This window comes from Zeus faber, assembly GCF_960531495.2.
Source record: "Zeus faber genome assembly, chromosome: 5".
Lineage (NCBI taxonomy): Eukaryota > Metazoa > Chordata > Actinopteri > Zeiformes > Zeidae > Zeus > Zeus faber.
The window spans coordinates 36,228,224-36,245,411 of record NC_137192.1 but is presented as its reverse complement, the minus strand read 5'-3'; the positions used below and the strand labels follow the sequence as shown (position 1 = coordinate 36,245,411).

Below are 17,188 nucleotides of genomic sequence, written 5' to 3'. Positions count from 1 at the left end.
GACAGACATGCTGTGGACAGTGCTGCTCAAACCATTGGATGAAGATGAAGGTAGAGAGATGACTCTGAAGGGAAATGACTGTCTCGAGCAATCAGAGTCCGGGAGGCGATATTTAATTATTTACTGATCCCATCGTGTAAGTAGTACACTCAGTGTAAGAAGTACATTTGGTGTAAGAAGTACACTCGGTGTTCGTAGTACACTCGATGTAAGAAGTACACTCGGTGTTGATGGTACACTCGGTGTAAGAAGTACACTCGGTGTAAGAAGTACACTCTGTCTTAATAGTATACTTGGTGTAAATAGTACACTTGGTGTACTCGTCATCAAAAGTTCTCATTAAAGTAAAAGGGTTTTGACCTGAATCTAAGAATTCCGTCCCAATGATGAGTTTTGGGGAAATCAGCTTCTTGTCCATCCCACCCGGTTTCAGATGCGAGGCTGCAGAGCGATTGATGGGCTGCATGCTAATGGTGTTGGCTCAGCACATGGCTGCAGAGGGGATCATCTAGCCCAGCTGCTGTGACATTTCCCCAAAAACCCTTTCAATGTCTTTAAGGATGAATCATCGTGTTCCAACGTTCTAATTCTTGGATCACATTGATTCAGACGTCAAGACAAGGTAAGGAGGTAAGGTAAGGTAAGGAGTTGAGGCAAGGAAGTAAGATAAGGAGGTAAGGTAAGGAGTTGAGGCAAGGAAGTAAGATAATGAGGTAAGGTAAGGAGGTAAGGTAAGGAGGTGAGGTAAGGAGGTGAGGTAAGGAGGTGAGTTAAGGAGGTGAGGTAAGGAGGTGAGGTAAGGAGGTAAGGTAAGGAGGTGAGGTAAGGAGGTGAGGTAAGGAGGTGAGGTAAGGAGGTAAGGTAAGGAGGTGAGGTAAGGAGGTAAGGTAAGGAGGTAAGGTAGGGAGGTAAGGTAAGGAGGTAAGGAAGGGAGGTAAGGTAAGGAGGTAAGGTAGGGAGGTGAGGTAAGGAGGTGAGGTAGGGAGGTGAGGTAGGGAGGTAAGGTAGGGAGGTGAGGTAGGGAGGTGAGGTAGGGAGGTGAGGTAGGGAGGTGAGGTAGGGAGGTGAGGTAGGGAGGTGAGGTAAGGAGGTGAGGTAAGGAGGTGAGGTAAGGAGGTGAGGTAAGGAGGTGAGGTAAGGAGGTGAGGTAAGGAGGTAAGGTAAGGACGTAAGGTAGGGAGGTAAGGTAAGGAGGTAAGGTAGGGAGGTAAGGTAAGGAGGTAAGGTAGGGAGGTGAGGTAAGGAGGTAAGGTAAGGAGGTAAGGTAAGGAGGTGAGGTAAGGAGGTAAGGTAAGGATGTAAGGTAGGGAGGTAAGGTAAGGAGGTAAGGTAGGGAGGTAAGGTAAGGAGGTAAGGTAGGGAGGTGAGGTAAGGTGGAGCTGGGTGAGTGGTGCTCCACACTTGTTTGCACTCTGTCCTGCTGCGATGCTGATCCCACTCCTCCAGCACCGGGGTGTGGAGGGTGTGGTGGCTCCTGGGCACTGTGTTGTCAGTGAACACCTCTTGGTGTCATGGCGTCTCTTTGTTTAGCTCCATCCACCTCTTCTGGCCCCGGCGGACAGGACGCTCTGGATGGCGCTCCTGTCGCAGGCTGGGCTCTGTCTCAAGCCGGGGTTCTGCCGAGGGCAGCCTGCCAGCGCTGAGGATCCGCGCTCCTTTTTTGGTGGAAACAGCGGCTTGATGTAACATCCTCAAAAACACGTCTCTGTACTCCCGGCTGCTGAACTGCGCTCCAATATCACTCAGCACAACCACCGGGCGCCGTGTCTCGCCGAGATGGCTTTGCTTCGCTCTCTGATTCAAAGCAAACTCTGGATAGTTTGACTGCTGCTTTTTGATGACAAGGTCGTCGCTCCCTTCCAGCTGGAGCAGGTCCGTTTACTAAGCCCATTTTGCTCCATGGTTCCACAGGTTTGCAGCGGGCCGTGAGGGGCTCCTTTGGTCACTACTGTTCATATGTGGCCAAAACATGGGAGCTCTTGCACGTCTCTTGCATTTTTCAATGCCTAAATGTCCCTCCTGTGTGAGGTTTGCCATTTGTGAGCGCATGGAGGTTGCTATGACAATTTGCTTACCTCTCAGTAGAACTCCACTGACAGTTCCTCTTTGAAGTTCTGGTATGGATTGGTCAGCCTCTTTTTCCATCACGACCTGCAGCTCACAGTCATTTGGTTCAGCAATCTGTCTCAACTTTAGACACAGGCAGGTGCTGTCGTATGCAGTCCACAGGTACATCATGTTCAGTACTACTTGGGCCCGTGTTGCTCAAGGATGTTCTGCTGAGAGTGTCTACGATTACCAGGTGCTTTCCTGGTGTCGACTCGAGTGTCATACTGTACTTCTGGAGACGGAGCATTAAGCGGCGAATGTGTGGTGGTGCATCGCCAGGTGCCTTTGTTAAGATCGCAGTCAGTGCTTCGTGGTCCGTCTCTAACACCACCTGTCCTCCGTAGATGTTTTCATGGAACTTCTCATATCCAAAGACTGCAGCCAATGTCTCCTTCTGAATTTGTGCAGCGTTGGGTTCCGCCTCAGTCATCCTTTGGGATGCCTAGGCCACTGGGAACCATGCGGAGTCGTGTCCTTGGCGCAAAACTGCTCCTAGTCCATCCATCTTTTGAAGCGTCAAGGGACACTGTCCCTGGGCGTCCTGGGTCATAGAATCTCAAACACTGGATCTTTAACCAGACTGATCTTGAGCATTTCCCATTCAGTCACGTGTTCATGCTCCCACTGTCATTCAGTTCCACTCTCCAGCAAGCTGCACAATACTCTTGTGTTGTGTAAGCCGATAGATTGGGAGGGAATCTTCCCATGTACTTAACTAAGCCTCGTGCTCATTGCAGCTCAGTTTTGTCTTTGGCTGATACCATGTCTGATTTTGCCCTTATCTTTTCAGGGTCTGGCTGTATCCGTGCTGTGGATAGTTTGTCGCCCAGTTAAGTAACTTCACACGTCCCAAACTGACACTTCCATTTGTGCAGCTTCAGGCCAGATTTTTGTGCTTGTGCCATCAACTTTCTCAGTCTCCCATCACACTCTGTCCTTGCAGCTCCCCAAACAACGAAGTCATCGCGAAAAACTCCCACAACTTCCATTCCATTGAACAGTTGCTGTACTGTCCTTATTAAACCTCAGGGGTTGAGGCAATTCCAAAGGGCATACCAAGAAAGCAACGCCTGCCAAAAGGCGTACTGAATGTGCAAAGTCTTGCCCTTTCCTCATCCAGCTCAATTTGGTAGAATCCTGACAACGCACCCTGTTTGGAAAAGCAGCGTGCTCCAGCATTGCGCTTGTGATGTCTGACTTTGTTGGCGGTCTGAAGTGATATCTTTGGATCCATTTGTTCAGATCTCTTGGATCGATGCGTAGTCTCAGCTCTCCGTTCTTTTTCTCCAGTTACAAGGGAGTTGACCCAATATGTAGGTGCTTCCACTTTTTTCACTATCCCTTTGTCTATCTGGGAAGTCTGTACTTTCTTTCAGAGCCACTGGCACCTTTCTTTCTGCGTGTATAGCCGGCTCAGCATTGTCTTTCAACTTTATGGGGATGGTATCTCAGGAGGTAGAGCTGGTGGTCTAGTCATCTAAAGGTTGCTGGTTGGATCCCAGGCTCCTCCTGCTAGCATGCTGTAGTGTCCTTGAGCAAGACACTTAACCCCTCATTGCTCCTGATGGCTGCGTCCGTCGCTGTTTGAATAATTGTAAGTGGCTTTGGATAAAAGCCTCTGATCAATGTAATGTAATGTAATGGAATGTAACTGTGTTTTGTACAGAGCTGGTAAGCGACCGACCCCCTGGACCACATCCTTGCACACTTTCACCATCTCAGCGGTGGACGCTGTACCTGTGTCCAAATGTTTTTCAATGACATGGACTGTCTTTATAAGCCCTAGCCTTTCGCTTGCTCTTAGACCTAAGACAGGCTGTCTATGTTCCTCAATTTGGACAAAATGCTCTCAGCGAGAGCATTCTCCTGAGAGAGTGGCTCTGAACACGCCCTTTGATGGAATGGGTTGGTTGTTAAATGCTCTTAAGTTCATTTTCTGTGGTCGCACCATGTGCTTTATGTTCAGTTCCTTGAAGTATTTCATTAGCAGGATATTTACCTGGGTGCCAGTGTCAGTTTTCATTGGGACTGCTACATCATCAACACTCAAGTGTGCAAGCCGTTCATCCTCACACCGCCAGTGTCACTGTCTCCGCAGACAGTGGTTCATCATCCTCACCGGGCCTTGCCTCTTTATCCTGTCCCACAACAAGCACCTTTTCCCTTGTGGAACACCACCTGGCAATGTGATTTTTGCCCCGACACACTTGCGACAGTCTTTGACATAGACTGGAAACATGTTTGGAGAATGTCTACTCCCACATCGCTCACGGGCTTTTCCCTCTTGTTTCCGTTCGGGTTTCTGTGACTGCCATTTATCACTCCTTTTCATGTGTTCTTGCACTGCATCAACAGCGGCTGGTTCGCTGTCATTGTCAAAGGACTTGAACTGTAGCTTTGTGCTTTCAGATGCCTGGCAAATTCTAGCAGCTTTTTCCAAGGTAAGTTCTGTTTCTTTTAGTTAAAGCAATGGAAGCAAGTGACAGGACTGTCATTTGAGATGTGGATTAGTCACACACAGCTCTATTGATGCAGCCTGGTCTAACACTCTGTTCCTGAAGACACACCGTTCATATCTTTGCTTTTGTTCTTGGAATACAATAGTCCTCAAACTTGCCCTGTGCTGCAGGAAACATCTCTTCCCTCCTCTGAAAAGACAAACATGTCGTACACATTGGGTGCGGCACGGCAAGCCACAGCTAGCATCGGAGCTATCTTCCGACAGTCATGTCCTTCATCCTGTCTGATCGTCGGCCAAAAAAACTCAAAGCTTTGCCTGGAGGCTTTCCAGTTCTCCTGGACACTGTCAGTTGAAATCACCGGTGGACGAATGCTATTCACCGTTACACTCCTGGTGCCATGTATTGACTGCACCATCCAACATGAATGGTATTTTTAAAGATGGAGTCTCTTTGTTGGGTCAACAAAGCGGTGAGGCTGTAAGGTAAGGAGGTCAAGTAAAGAGGTTGGGTAAGGAGGAAAGGTAAGGAGGTATGGTAAGGAGGTAAGGAAATGTTAGGAGGTAAGGTAAGGAGATTAGGTAAGGAGGTAAGGTAAGGAAAGATCTGACTGAATTAGGTCAGTGGAATCCAGCAGGCGGAGCAGCAGAGCAAGCAGAGGGTTCTAGAAGCTCAGTACCTTTTCTACCACAACTGGCCATAGCACCAGTAGACCAGAGCCAGGACAAGGCCCATGAGCAAGGCCTGGGCAGGCTGCACCATGGAGGGCTAGAGGGGGAGGAGGGGGAGGGAGGGGGGAGACAAGAGTCAGCCTGCAAGTCAAACAGAAAACAACATGGAGGATGGAACAGCCAGCGGGGGGGGCTAGCGTGGAGCACAGCAGGCTAACTACAGCTAGCATTTGGACCAGGACTTTTATTCTGAAAAGCTTTGGAACCCTGGTTGCCATGACTACAGTGACAGACTACCTACAAGCTGCAAGGTGGAGAGAGGGAAGAGGTGGGTGTAGTACTGCATGTAGTGCTGCATGTAGTGCTGCATGTAGTGCTGCGTAGTACTGCGTGTGGTGCTGCATGTCGTACTGCGTGTAGTACTGCATGTACTGCTGTGTGCAGTACTGCATGTAGTGCTGCGTGTAGTACTACATGTAGTACTACGTGTAGTAGTGCATGTCGTACTGCGTGTAGTACTGCATGTACTGCTGTGTGCAGTACTGCAAGTAGTGCTGCATGCAGTACGACATGCAGCACTACATGTAGTACTGCATGTAGTACTGCATGTAGTACTGCATGTACTCACCGTGCTCTTGTCCTGCAGGACACGCAGGGTACTGCGGCACTGCTGCAGCTCCTGCAGGATGTGCAGCTTCTCCTGCTCCGTCAGCTCATAGCGCTGACGGAGGTCCTGCAGCTGGGACTGAGTGTCCTCATACTACACACACACACACACACACACACACACACACACACACACACACACACACACACACACACACACACACACACACACACACACACACACACACACACACACACACACACACACACACACGATGTTTGATGGAAACATCAGGAAAAAGCTTTAAAACAACATGAGTCGTCAGTGTCTCTGAATGGTGGTGTGTTGGTGTGTGTGTTGGTGTGTGTGTGTGTGTGTGTGTGTTGGTGTGTGTGTGTTGGTGTGTGTGTGTGTGTTGGTGTGTGTGTTGGTGTGTGTTGGTGTGTGTGTGTTGGTGTGTTGGTGTGTGTGTGTTGGTGTGTGTGTGTTGGTGTGTGTGTGTTGGTGTGTGTGTGTGTGTGTTGGTGTGTGTGTGTGTGTTGGTGTGTGTGTGTGTGTTGGTGTGTGTGTGTGTGTTGGTGTGTGTGTGTTGGTGTGTTGGTGTGTGTGTGTTGGTGTGTGTGTGTTGGTGTGTGTGTGTTGGTGTGTGTGTGTTGGTGTGTGTGTTGGTGTGTGTGTTGGTGTGTGTGTGTGTTGGTGTGTGTGTGTTGGTGTGTGTGTTGGTGTGTGTGTGTTGGTCTGTTGGTGTGTGTGTGTGTTGGTCTGTTGGTGTGTGTGAGTGTTGGTGTGTTGGTGTGTGGGTGTTGGTGTTGGTGTGTGTACCTCTCTCTGCAGGGTGTATGTGTGGTTCTGAGCCTGTTCCAGCAGGTTCTGCAGCGTGCTCGGGTCCTTCAGAACCTCCTCCCTGTGCTCAGCGCTCTGCAGGCTGCAGCTCAGAGCCTGGCCCAGCTCCGTGCAGCTGGAACACACAGTACACAACGAGTACACAACGAGGACACACTGAGGACACACTGAGGACACACTGAGGACACACTGAGGACACACTGAGGACTAGGGGTGTGTGGTAGTGGGGTGTGGTTTTGGCGCCATCTGTCTGAGATTGAGGTGGTTTGGTGACAGGCTTTTTTTCTGAGGTTTTCGGAAAATACTTTTTACTGGTCTTTACAAGTAAAAAAAACTGTTTCTAGTTCGTATTTTACTGGTCTGTACTCGTAAAAAACGGTGTCTCGTGAGTATTTTACTGGTCTTTACTCGTAAAAAAACTGTTTCTAGTTAGTATTTGACTGGTCTTTACTAGTACAAAACAGTTTCTAGTTAGTTGACTCTGAAGAAGAAAAGAAACAGAAGAAACAGTCACGCAACACACCACACCACAACACATGCTTGCACACACACACATGCACATGCTTTGATGGTGGCCGGTGAAATGGCTCCTCTGCTTTTGACCCATCCTGGCTTGTCCTTCCTCCGGGGCCACAGCCAGGAGCAGTGGGCAGCGTACGTGGACGCACCCGGGGACCAGGTGATAAGTGTCCATCGCTGGTCAGACCATGATGGTGCATGTTTTTGGTGGGGGTCCTTACTGACGTGAGGTGGAGGAAACCCCATGTGAGCACGGGGAGAACATGCAAACTCCACACAGAAAGGCTCCTATTTGGGAGATAACCCACCAGAGCACGGTGCCAACAGCGCCCCAGGTGGGAATGGAACCCAGGACCTTCTTGCTGTGAGGCAGCAGTGCAATGCACTGCGCCACCATGCTTTACTAGTAAAAACGTTTCTAGTTAGTATTTGACTGGTCTTTACTAGTAAAAAAAAAACTGTTTCTAGTGAGTATTTGACTGGTCTTTACTTGTAAAAAAAAGTTTCTAGTTAGTATTTGACTGTGCTTTACTCGTAAAAAAGTTTCTAGTTAGTATTTGACTGGTCTTTACTAGTAAAAAACAGTTTCTAGTGAGTATTTGACTGGTCTTTACTTGTAAAAAAAAGTTTCTAGTTAGTATTTGACTGTGCTTTACTCGTAAAAAAGTTTCTAGTTCGTATTTGACTGGTCTTTACTTGTAAAAAAGGTTTCTAGTTCGTATTTGACTGGTCTTTACGAGTAATAAACTGTTTCTAGTTAGTATTTGACTGGTCTTTACTAGTAAAAAACAGTTTCCAGTGAGTATTTGACTGGTCTTTACTAGTACAAAACAGTTTCTAGTTAGTATTTGACTGGTCTTTACTCGTAAAAAAACTGTTTCTAGTTAGTATTTGACTGGTCTTTACTAGTACAAAACAGTTTCTAGTTAGTATTTGACTGGTCTTTACTAGAAATAAACAGTTTCTAGTGAGTATTTGACTGGTCTTTACTAGTAAAAAACATTTTCATGTCTTTTCTAGTAAAAAACAACAATTTTTATATGGATAGTTTCTCTAAAGTTAGTACATCTACAGATTCTCTATCTTGAGTTTCTACATCTATCTCTTCAGCTGTGGACACATGCTCTGTTGTTCTCAATGTTTCCATCAGTATTTAAAGAACAGTTCAGATTCCAGGCCCCCCGGCCACGCCCTCCACCGCTGAAAGGAGCCGAACAATGACAACATTTTCACTGGACCTGGTGTGTCGGTGTGTGTGTGTGTGTGTGTGTGTACCTGTGCAGCTCTCTCTCCACCCCCTGCAGCTTCTCTTGCAGGCTGTTGCGCTCCAGCCTCAGAGCGTCACACTGAAGCTGCAGAGACACACTCTGCTTGTGGAGGACGGAACACTCCTCTGGAGGGAGAGACACTGGTCAGATTCTCCTCATGTTCTGCATCCATCCATCAATATCCACACACAGCTTGTACCACACAGAACCATCCAATAAACACATTCAAAGCTGACTTCATATAATCTGATATTTTTGACTGGTTATAAATAACAACAAAGACAATAGTAATAAATCAAAATTTCCTCAAAGCAACTTTCTGTCGAAAACAAGAGAAGCAGCACGGTGACTCAACTTCACTAAATCACAGTCCAGGCCGTAATTGTCCACTAAAAGATAAATAAAAGAACAATAAAGACTCATAAAAACACTGTGTTTTACCAGTGTTTTTATTTGTGATCTTTATCACCTGTTTTTGACATGTTTGCGTGCTGTATCGACTGCGAAAAACCTCAAAACACAGAAATGAAACTTTAGAAAAAGAAATCAAAGCGTGGCCCTCTCAGTGCGCTCCACCTGGAAGTGTGCAGGGCAGGCCAGCAGGGGGCGCCGCCGCCCATATAGCAGAGTCCCAAACAAACACAAAGGAGCTGGACACCGGATGTGGTGGGAGAGGCTCACCCTGCAGCTGGCCGGCTCTCTGCTGCTGCAGTGCATGCTGGGTAAAGGCCTCCTGCAGCCGGCCCATCTCCTCCTGGTAGCGCGCCGCCGTGCTCCTCCACTGCTCCAGCTCCGAGCGGACACACCCCAGGTCGGCATGCAGGGCGCTGATCTCACACTCCCTGTCCGCCGTGGCCGCCTCCATGGCATGACGCAGCACCAGGATCTGGAGGGGAGGGCAGAATTATATTTTTAAGTATTATACCAGTACTATACCAGTGTGACTGGTGTTATTGTTACTGGTGTTGTTATTGTTACTGGTGTTATTGTTCCTGGTGGTGTTATTGTTGTTATTGTTACTGCTGTTGTTGTTATTGTTACTGGTGGTGTTATTGTTATTGGCGGTATTGTTATTGTTACAGGTGTGATTGTTGTTATTGTTCCTGGTGTTGTTATTGTTGTTGGCGTTAAGTGTTGTTATTGTTAATGGTGTTATTGTTGTTATTGTTACTGGTGTTATTGTTACTGGTGGTGTTATTGTTGGTATTGTTGTTATTGTTACTGGTGTTGTTGTTGCTATTGTTACTGGTGTTATTGTTACTGATGTTATTGTTACTGGTGTTGTTGTTGCTATTGTTACTGGTGTTATTGTTACTGATGTTATTGTTACTGGTGTTATTGTTGTTATTGTTACTGGTGTTATTGTTATTGTGACTGGTGTTGTGATTGTTATTGTTCCTGGTGGTGATACTGTTATTGTTACTGGTGTTATTGTTACTGGTGGTGTTATTGTGATTGTTACTGGTGGTTTGTTGTTATTGTTACTGGTGGTGTTATTGTGATTGGTGGTATTGTTGTTATTGTTCCTTGTTTTATTGTTGTTATTGTTACAGTTGTTGTTATTGTTCCTGGTGTTGTTATTGTTGTTATTGTTACTGGTGTTATTGTTGTTATTGTTACTGGTGTTATTGTTGTTATTGTTGTTATTGTTAAGGGTGTTATTGTTACTGGTGTTATTGTTATTGTAACTGGTTATTGTTGTTATTGTTCCTGGTGGTGTTATTGTTATTGTTGTTATTGTTACTGCTGTTGTTGTTATTGTTACTGGTGGTGTTATTGTTATTGGTGGTATTGTTGTTATTGTTACCGGTGTTGTTGTTGCTATTGTTACTGGTGTTATTGTTACTGATGTTATTGTTACTGGTGTTGTTGTTGCTACTGTTACTGGTGTTATTGTTACTGGTGTTGTTGTTGCTACTGTTACTGGTGTTATTGTTACTGATGTTATTGTTACTGGTGTTATTGTTGTTATTGTTACTGGTGTTATTGTTATTGTGACTGGTGTTGTGATTGTTATTGTTCCTGGTGGTGTTACTGTTATTGTTACCGGTGTTATTGTTACTGGTGGTGTTATTGTGATTGTTACTGGTGGTTTGTTGTTATTGTTACTGGTGGTGTTATTGTGATTGGTGGTATTGTTGTTATTGTTCCTGGTGTTATTGTTGTTATTGTTCCTGGTAGTGTTAATGTTATTGGTGTTATTGTTGTTATTGTTCCTGGTGTTGTTATTGTTGTTATTGTTAATGGTGTTATTGTTGTTATTGTTACTAGTGTTATTGTTGTTATTGTTAAGGGTGTTATTGTTACTGGTGTTATTGTTATTGTAACTGGTTATTGTTGTTATTGTTAATGGTGTTATTGTTGTTATTGTTCCTGGTGGTGTTATTGTTATTGTTGTTATTGTTACTGCTGTTGTTGTTATTGTTACTGGTGGTGTTATTGTTATTGGCGGTATTGTTGTTATTGTTACTGGTGTTATTGTTGTTATTGTTACTGGTGTTATTGTTATTGTGACTGGTGTTATTGTTATTGTGACTGGTGTTATTGTTATTGTGACTGGTGTTGTGATTGTTATTGTTCCTGGTGGTGTTACTGTTATTGTTACCGGTGTTATTGTTACTGGTGGTGTTATTGTGATTGTTACTGGTGGTTTGTTGTTATTGTTACTGGTGGTGTTATTGTGATTGGTGGTATTGTTGTTATTTTCCTGGTGTTATTGTTCCTGGTAGTGTTAATGGTGTTATTGTTGTTATTGTTACAGTTGTTGTTATTGTTGTTATTGTTCCTGGTGTTGTTATTGTTGTTATTGTTAATGGTGTTATTGTTACTAGTGTTATTGTTGTTATTGTTAAGGGTGTTATTGTTACTGGTGTTATTGTTATTGTAACTGGTTATTGTTGTTATTGTTAATGGTGTTATTGTTGTTATTGTTCCTGGTGGTGTTATTGTTGTTATTGTTACTGCTGTTGTTGTTATTGTTACTGGTGGTGTTATTGTTATTGGCGGTATTGTTGTTATTGTTACTGGTGTTGTTGTTGTTATTATTGTTACTGGTGTTGTTGTTGTTATTATTGTTACTGGTGGTGTTATTGTTATTGGTGGTATTGTTGTTATTGTTACTGGTGTTATTGTTATTGTGACTGGTGTTGTGATTGTTATTGTTCCTGGTGGTGTTATTGTTATTGTTACTGGTGTTATTGTTGTTATTGTTACTGGTGTTATTGTGATTGGTGTTGTGATTGCTATTGTTCCTGGTGGTGTTATTGTTACTGGTGTTATTGTTGTTATTGTTACTGGTGGTGTTATTGTGATTGGTGGTATTGTTATTGTTCCTGGTGTTATTGTTGTTACTGTTACTGGTGGTGTGATTGTTATTGGTGGTATTGTTGTTATTGTTACTGTTACAGTTGTTATTGTTGTTATTGTTCCTGGTGTTGTTATTGGTGTTATTGTTACTGGTGTTATTGTTGTTATTGTTACTGGTGTTATTGTTGTTATTGTTAAGGGTGTTATTGTTGTTATTGTTAAGGGTGTTATTGTTGTTATTGTTGTTATTGTTACTGGTGTTATTGGTGTTATTGTTACTGGTGTTGTTGTTATTGGTGTTATTGTTATTGTTGTTATTGCTAATGGTTATTGTTGTTATTGTTAATGGTGTTATTGTTGTTATTGTTACTGGTGTTATTGTTGTTATTGTTACTGGTGGATTGTCATCCGTGGAACAGATCCACGGATGACGCGGTCTCCCAGGTACTGCACACCACGCTCACGCACCTGGATGGCCAGAAGGGGGCCTATGTGAGAATGCTGTTCATTGATTACAGTTCAGCTTTCAACACCATAGTCCCCACCAGACTGGCTGTCAAGTTGTTGGAGCTAGGATTGAATGCTCCGCTGTGCACCTGGATCCTGGACTTCCTCACAGGCCGCCCCCAGGTGGTCAAGGTGGGGAAGTACATGTCAAGCTCCCTCACCCTGAACACAGGATCCCCCCAGGGCTGCGTCCTCAGCCGCCTACTGTACTCCCTGTACACACATGACTGTGTGGCCAGGTCCAGCTCCAACACCATCATCAAGTTTGCTGACGACACCGTGGTCGTGGGCCTGATCACCGACTGCGATGAGAAGGCCTACCGCGAGGAGGTGGCTGACCTGTCACTCTGGTGCCAGGACAACAGCCTCCACCTGAACGTCAGCAAAACCAAGGAGCTGATTGTGGACTTTAGGCGTGGATCACAATCGAGGACGCACGCGCCCTTGTGGATTAATGGGACTTCTGTCGATAGGGTGAGCAGCTTCAGATATCTGGGAGTCCACATCACAGAGGACTTAACATGGACTGTTCACACAGACACTCTGGTGAGAAAGGCGAGGCAGCGTCTCTACCACCTCAGGCAGCTGAGGAAATTCCGGGTCTCGGTGAGGATCCTCAAGTCCTTCTACTCTGGAGCAGTGGAGAGCATCCTGACAGGCAACATCACTGCCTGGTTTGGGAACTGTACTGCCCAGGACAGGCGGGCCCTGCAGAGGGTGGTGCGTTCCGCTGAACGTACCACTGGAACCACCCTCCCCCCCTTGCAGGAGTTATACACCAGGAGGTGTAGTAGCAGAGCCCGTAGGATCATGAAGGATCCTCATCACCCCAACAACGGACTGTTTCAGCTGCTGTGGTGGAGCAAGAGCCTCCACAGTCACACAGCGAGAACAGAGAGACTGAGACGGAGTTTCTTCCCACAAGCCATTAGAACTGTCAACGCTGACCTCACCAGGGGTCCTAACTGAGCCATGCACTAGGCTCCACTACCTACTGTACTGTATGTAGCATACTGTACCGCATACTGTGTCACTGTTCAGGGTTGTTCGTGATGCCGTATTGCTGCGCCGTACTGTTGTATACTGTGCTGTATTATCCCAAACACTACCTCACACTATTCACATTCACATGCCACTTTAATTCACATGCCACTGTAAATGCACATATCTGTATATACATAGGCATATTCCTTCTATCTATTCCATTTTATTTCAATTTATTTTTATTGTATTTTATTCTATATATTTTTATCTTATTCTATAAGTATTCCACTTACTGTATTACGTTTTAGGAGTCAGTTAGTCGGTCTATTAGAAAGGAATTTTCTACTTTTTATTTTATTTTATTTTTGTACTTTTTCCTAGGACATATTGTGTGCTATCACCGGGTGCGTTGCATTACATTTCACTGCATATATGTATGGAAGTATGTATATGTATGTGACAAATAAAAATCTTGAATCTTGAATCTTGAATCTTGGTGTTATTGTTACTGGTTATTGTTGTTATTGTCACTGGTGTTGTGATTGTTACTGGTGGTGTTATTGTTATTTGTGTTATTGTTAATGGTGTTATTGTTACTGGTGTTATTGTTGATGGTGTTATTGTTACTGGTGTGATTGTTGTTATTGTTACTGTTATTACGGCAGGTTAGGGATAGTCGTTGGGATAGTTTTGATGGTGGTGTCACCTCCTCCTGTGCAGAGTACAGCTCCTCCCTCGTGCTGCAGATGGTTTGTTCTCTCTGTTCCCTCAGAGCCTCCATGTCCTGCTGCAACCTCCCCAGCTGGCCTACACCCATACCCACACCCACAGGTTTCTGTTATGCAGTGACACAGTGATATTGTAACGTGGTGACATAGCATCTATGTGAGGTAGTGACAGAGCATCGATGAGGATGTGTGTGTTTATGTGTGTGTGTGTGTGTGTGCACGTACTCTGCAGGTACTGGATCTGTTTCCCAGACTCCTCAGTTTGTTTTCTGTTGTTCCGTCTCTCCTCCTCCAGCAGCGCTGAGACACAGATCAGACAGTCACACTCATAGTACTGTGCACAACATGGTCTGACCAGCGATGGACACTCGTCACCAGGTGACGAGTCTGGAGATTCTTGAGTTCCCCTTTCTGTTAGCACTCTGCTAGCATGCCGTTAGCACTCTGCTAGTGTGCTTAGCTCACCCTGCAGCTCCAGGCAGCGCTGCTTGCCGGTGTTGGCGAGCTCCTGCGCCTGCAGCAGCTCCCTGTGCAGGTGGTGCATCACCTGGTCCGTGTCACCGGCAGGAAGCGTCTGGAGGAGCTCGTCTGGACACACATTACACACAATACACACAAATTATACATACAGTACAAACACAGTACACACACATTATACATACACATTAAACAAATTATACACAGAGTACGCACACAGTCATCTCTGTTCTTACCTTTCAGCAGAGCTGCTCTGTTCTGAGGTTCATTCAGCTCCAAGTCATCCATGTTACCATCTACACACACACACAGTATAAACCAGTCCAGGGTCCATCGACAAGATAAAGACTTTCTATCATGGAACCATGATGTGTGTGTGTGTGTGTGTGTGTGTGTGTGTGTGTGTGTGTGTGTGTGTATGTATATATATATATATATATATATATATATATATATATATATATATATATATATATATATATGTGTGCGTGTGTGTGTGTGTGTGTGTGTATGGTCTGTGTATGGTGTGTGTGTGTCTGTGTGTATATATATATTGTGTATATATATATGTGTGTGTCTGTATATATGTGTGTGTGTGTGTCTGTATATATATATATATATATATATATATATATATATATATATATATATATAGTGTGTATATATATATATTGTGTATATATATAGTGTGTGTATATATATATAGTGTGTGTATATATATAGTGTATATATATATAGTGTGTATATATATAGTGTGTATATATATATATATATATATATATATATATATATATATATATATAATGTGTACATATATATATAATGTGTACATATATATATAATGTGTACATATATAGTGTGTATATATATAGTGTGTATATAGACCTGAAGTGTCGTCGCTGCTTCGGTCTTTGCTCGGGCTCAGAGTGTCTGACATGTCCGACTCTTTAGCATCCATGGGGTTCTCTGCGCACACACACACACACACACACACACACACACACAACACTTTAGTGTTGTAGACCTAGCGAGAGGTGGAGCCTGCATGTTAAACCAGTGGTACGATCTATACGTACGATCTATACGTACGATCTACGGTATAAGGGCGTGTGCCGCACCTTTCAGCCGGTCAGGACTGGTCAAACTGTCGTCTTCTGTCGCTTGGTTGTTCTGGAGGTGTGCATCAATCACTTCTACACACACACACACACACACACACACACACACACACACACACACACACACACACACACACACACACACACACACACACACACACACACACACACACACACACACACACACACACACACACACACACACAATATTACAGGTAGTATTGGTAAATCAGTTGTTCAGGTCAATCCTTCAGCCCAACAGAGGAAATGCATTAAAAACTGAAAATGTACTTTTTAATAAACTTGAACAAACTGTCTCTCACCGTCCAAGTTGGTCAGTTTGTGGATCGAAGAACCTACAGCTTCTTTCAACTGTTTGACCGCTGTGGAGGAGAAATATTATTTGAATAATAATAATTATTACTATTATTATAATTATTATTTTCGTAATAATAATTAGTATTTTAATAATAATGATAATCATTATTATTTTAGTGATAATAATTTGATGAGATTCAGTTAAATGTCACTGCACAGAGTACAAGTACCGAGGCATTTACATCCTAGTAACTGACGTATCTTGGAGCAGTGGCTGCATGCAGTTAGGGGGTTAAGCATCTTGCTCAAGGACACATCAGCACGCTACCAGGAGGAGCCGGGGATCGAACCGGCAATCTTTCGAATACTAGACGACCGCTGTACCTCCTGAGCCAATGCCCCCCTAAGACAATGATAATAATTATCACTAAAATAATAATAACTAATTATAATTATTATTATTATTATTATTGTTGATAATCCTCCCCGTCTGACAAAATGTCAGGCCGTGGGCCGCCCACGCTGCGTTCAAGTCAACTCGGAAAATCGTGCAGCGTTTCAGAGAACCCGGAAACTGTAAAACGCACCCAACACAACTCAACTGGACCCCATGTATTGCTGCCTGCAGCTTTATCTATTATTGTTGTTGTTATTTTTATCATTATTATTGTTATTAGAGGAGGATTGGTGAATCTGCTTAGTGGATTGAACCAGATATCGGCTGCACTTTTGCAACGACGACGCTCCAAAGCAAGAAAACCACCAAATACTTTGTTGTTCTTGAAGAGGAACAGAAAGAAGATCTTCAAGTGATAAGCGACGGCACAGGACGCTGGAAGCAGTCCACGTGGACCTCCCACTGTGCAGAGCACGATGTGTTGACAGCACAATGACAATGACCCCTGCGTTGTAAACCCTGATGACTGTTTGACTGTTTCCCCGTGCTGATGACGATGCCCAGACAACAGGAAAAACCACATTTAGGCCTCGTACACAGTTCTTTTATCAAGGTGACAAACCCAAAATCTAACCCTCACTGGTGGATCGGACTCCACCGTCAACCTTGACAGAGAATAAACAAAATGGCGGAGCTTCCTGTTGGGTCTGCTGGCGCGTCACATTAATTCCACATGAGTGATGAAGCTGTTGCTTCCATTGTGTTTTATTTGAACTGTGACTGAATCGTCTTGTCGTGGTTTTATTGATGTTGAAATTTATTCCAAAAAGAATGACAATGTGTAAGTCTTGAGTAATAAACATATTAAAAACATACA

At 44.3% G+C, this 17,188-nt stretch overlaps 1 protein-coding gene across 3 annotated transcripts in view; it reads right to left on the bottom strand.

Moving 5' to 3' along the window:
* The window catches only part of slmapa (sarcolemma associated protein a), a 40,829-nt gene that overhangs the window by 1,116 nt on the left and 22,525 nt on the right, over positions 1–17,188 (bottom strand). For all 3 annotated transcript variants that reach the window (XM_080001493.1, XM_080001494.1, XM_080001495.1), the window contains 12 exons: positions 15,920–15,979; positions 15,597–15,671; positions 15,364–15,444; positions 14,715–14,774; positions 14,467–14,589; positions 14,227–14,301; positions 13,980–14,080; positions 9,158–9,362; positions 8,484–8,601; positions 6,669–6,804; positions 5,868–5,999; positions 5,248–5,336 (listed from right to left, as the gene is read on the bottom strand). In XM_080001493.1, the coding sequence (XP_079857619.1) occupies positions 5,253–5,336; positions 5,868–5,999; positions 6,669–6,804; positions 8,484–8,601; positions 9,158–9,362; positions 13,980–14,080; positions 14,227–14,301; positions 14,467–14,589; positions 14,715–14,774; positions 15,364–15,444; positions 15,597–15,671; positions 15,920–15,979 (1,250 nt within the window). In that variant the 3' untranslated portion in view covers positions 5,248–5,252. The remainder of the gene's footprint in view (positions 1–5,247; positions 5,337–5,867; positions 6,000–6,668; positions 6,805–8,483; positions 8,602–9,157; positions 9,363–13,979; positions 14,081–14,226; positions 14,302–14,466; positions 14,590–14,714; positions 14,775–15,363; positions 15,445–15,596; positions 15,672–15,919; positions 15,980–17,188) is intronic.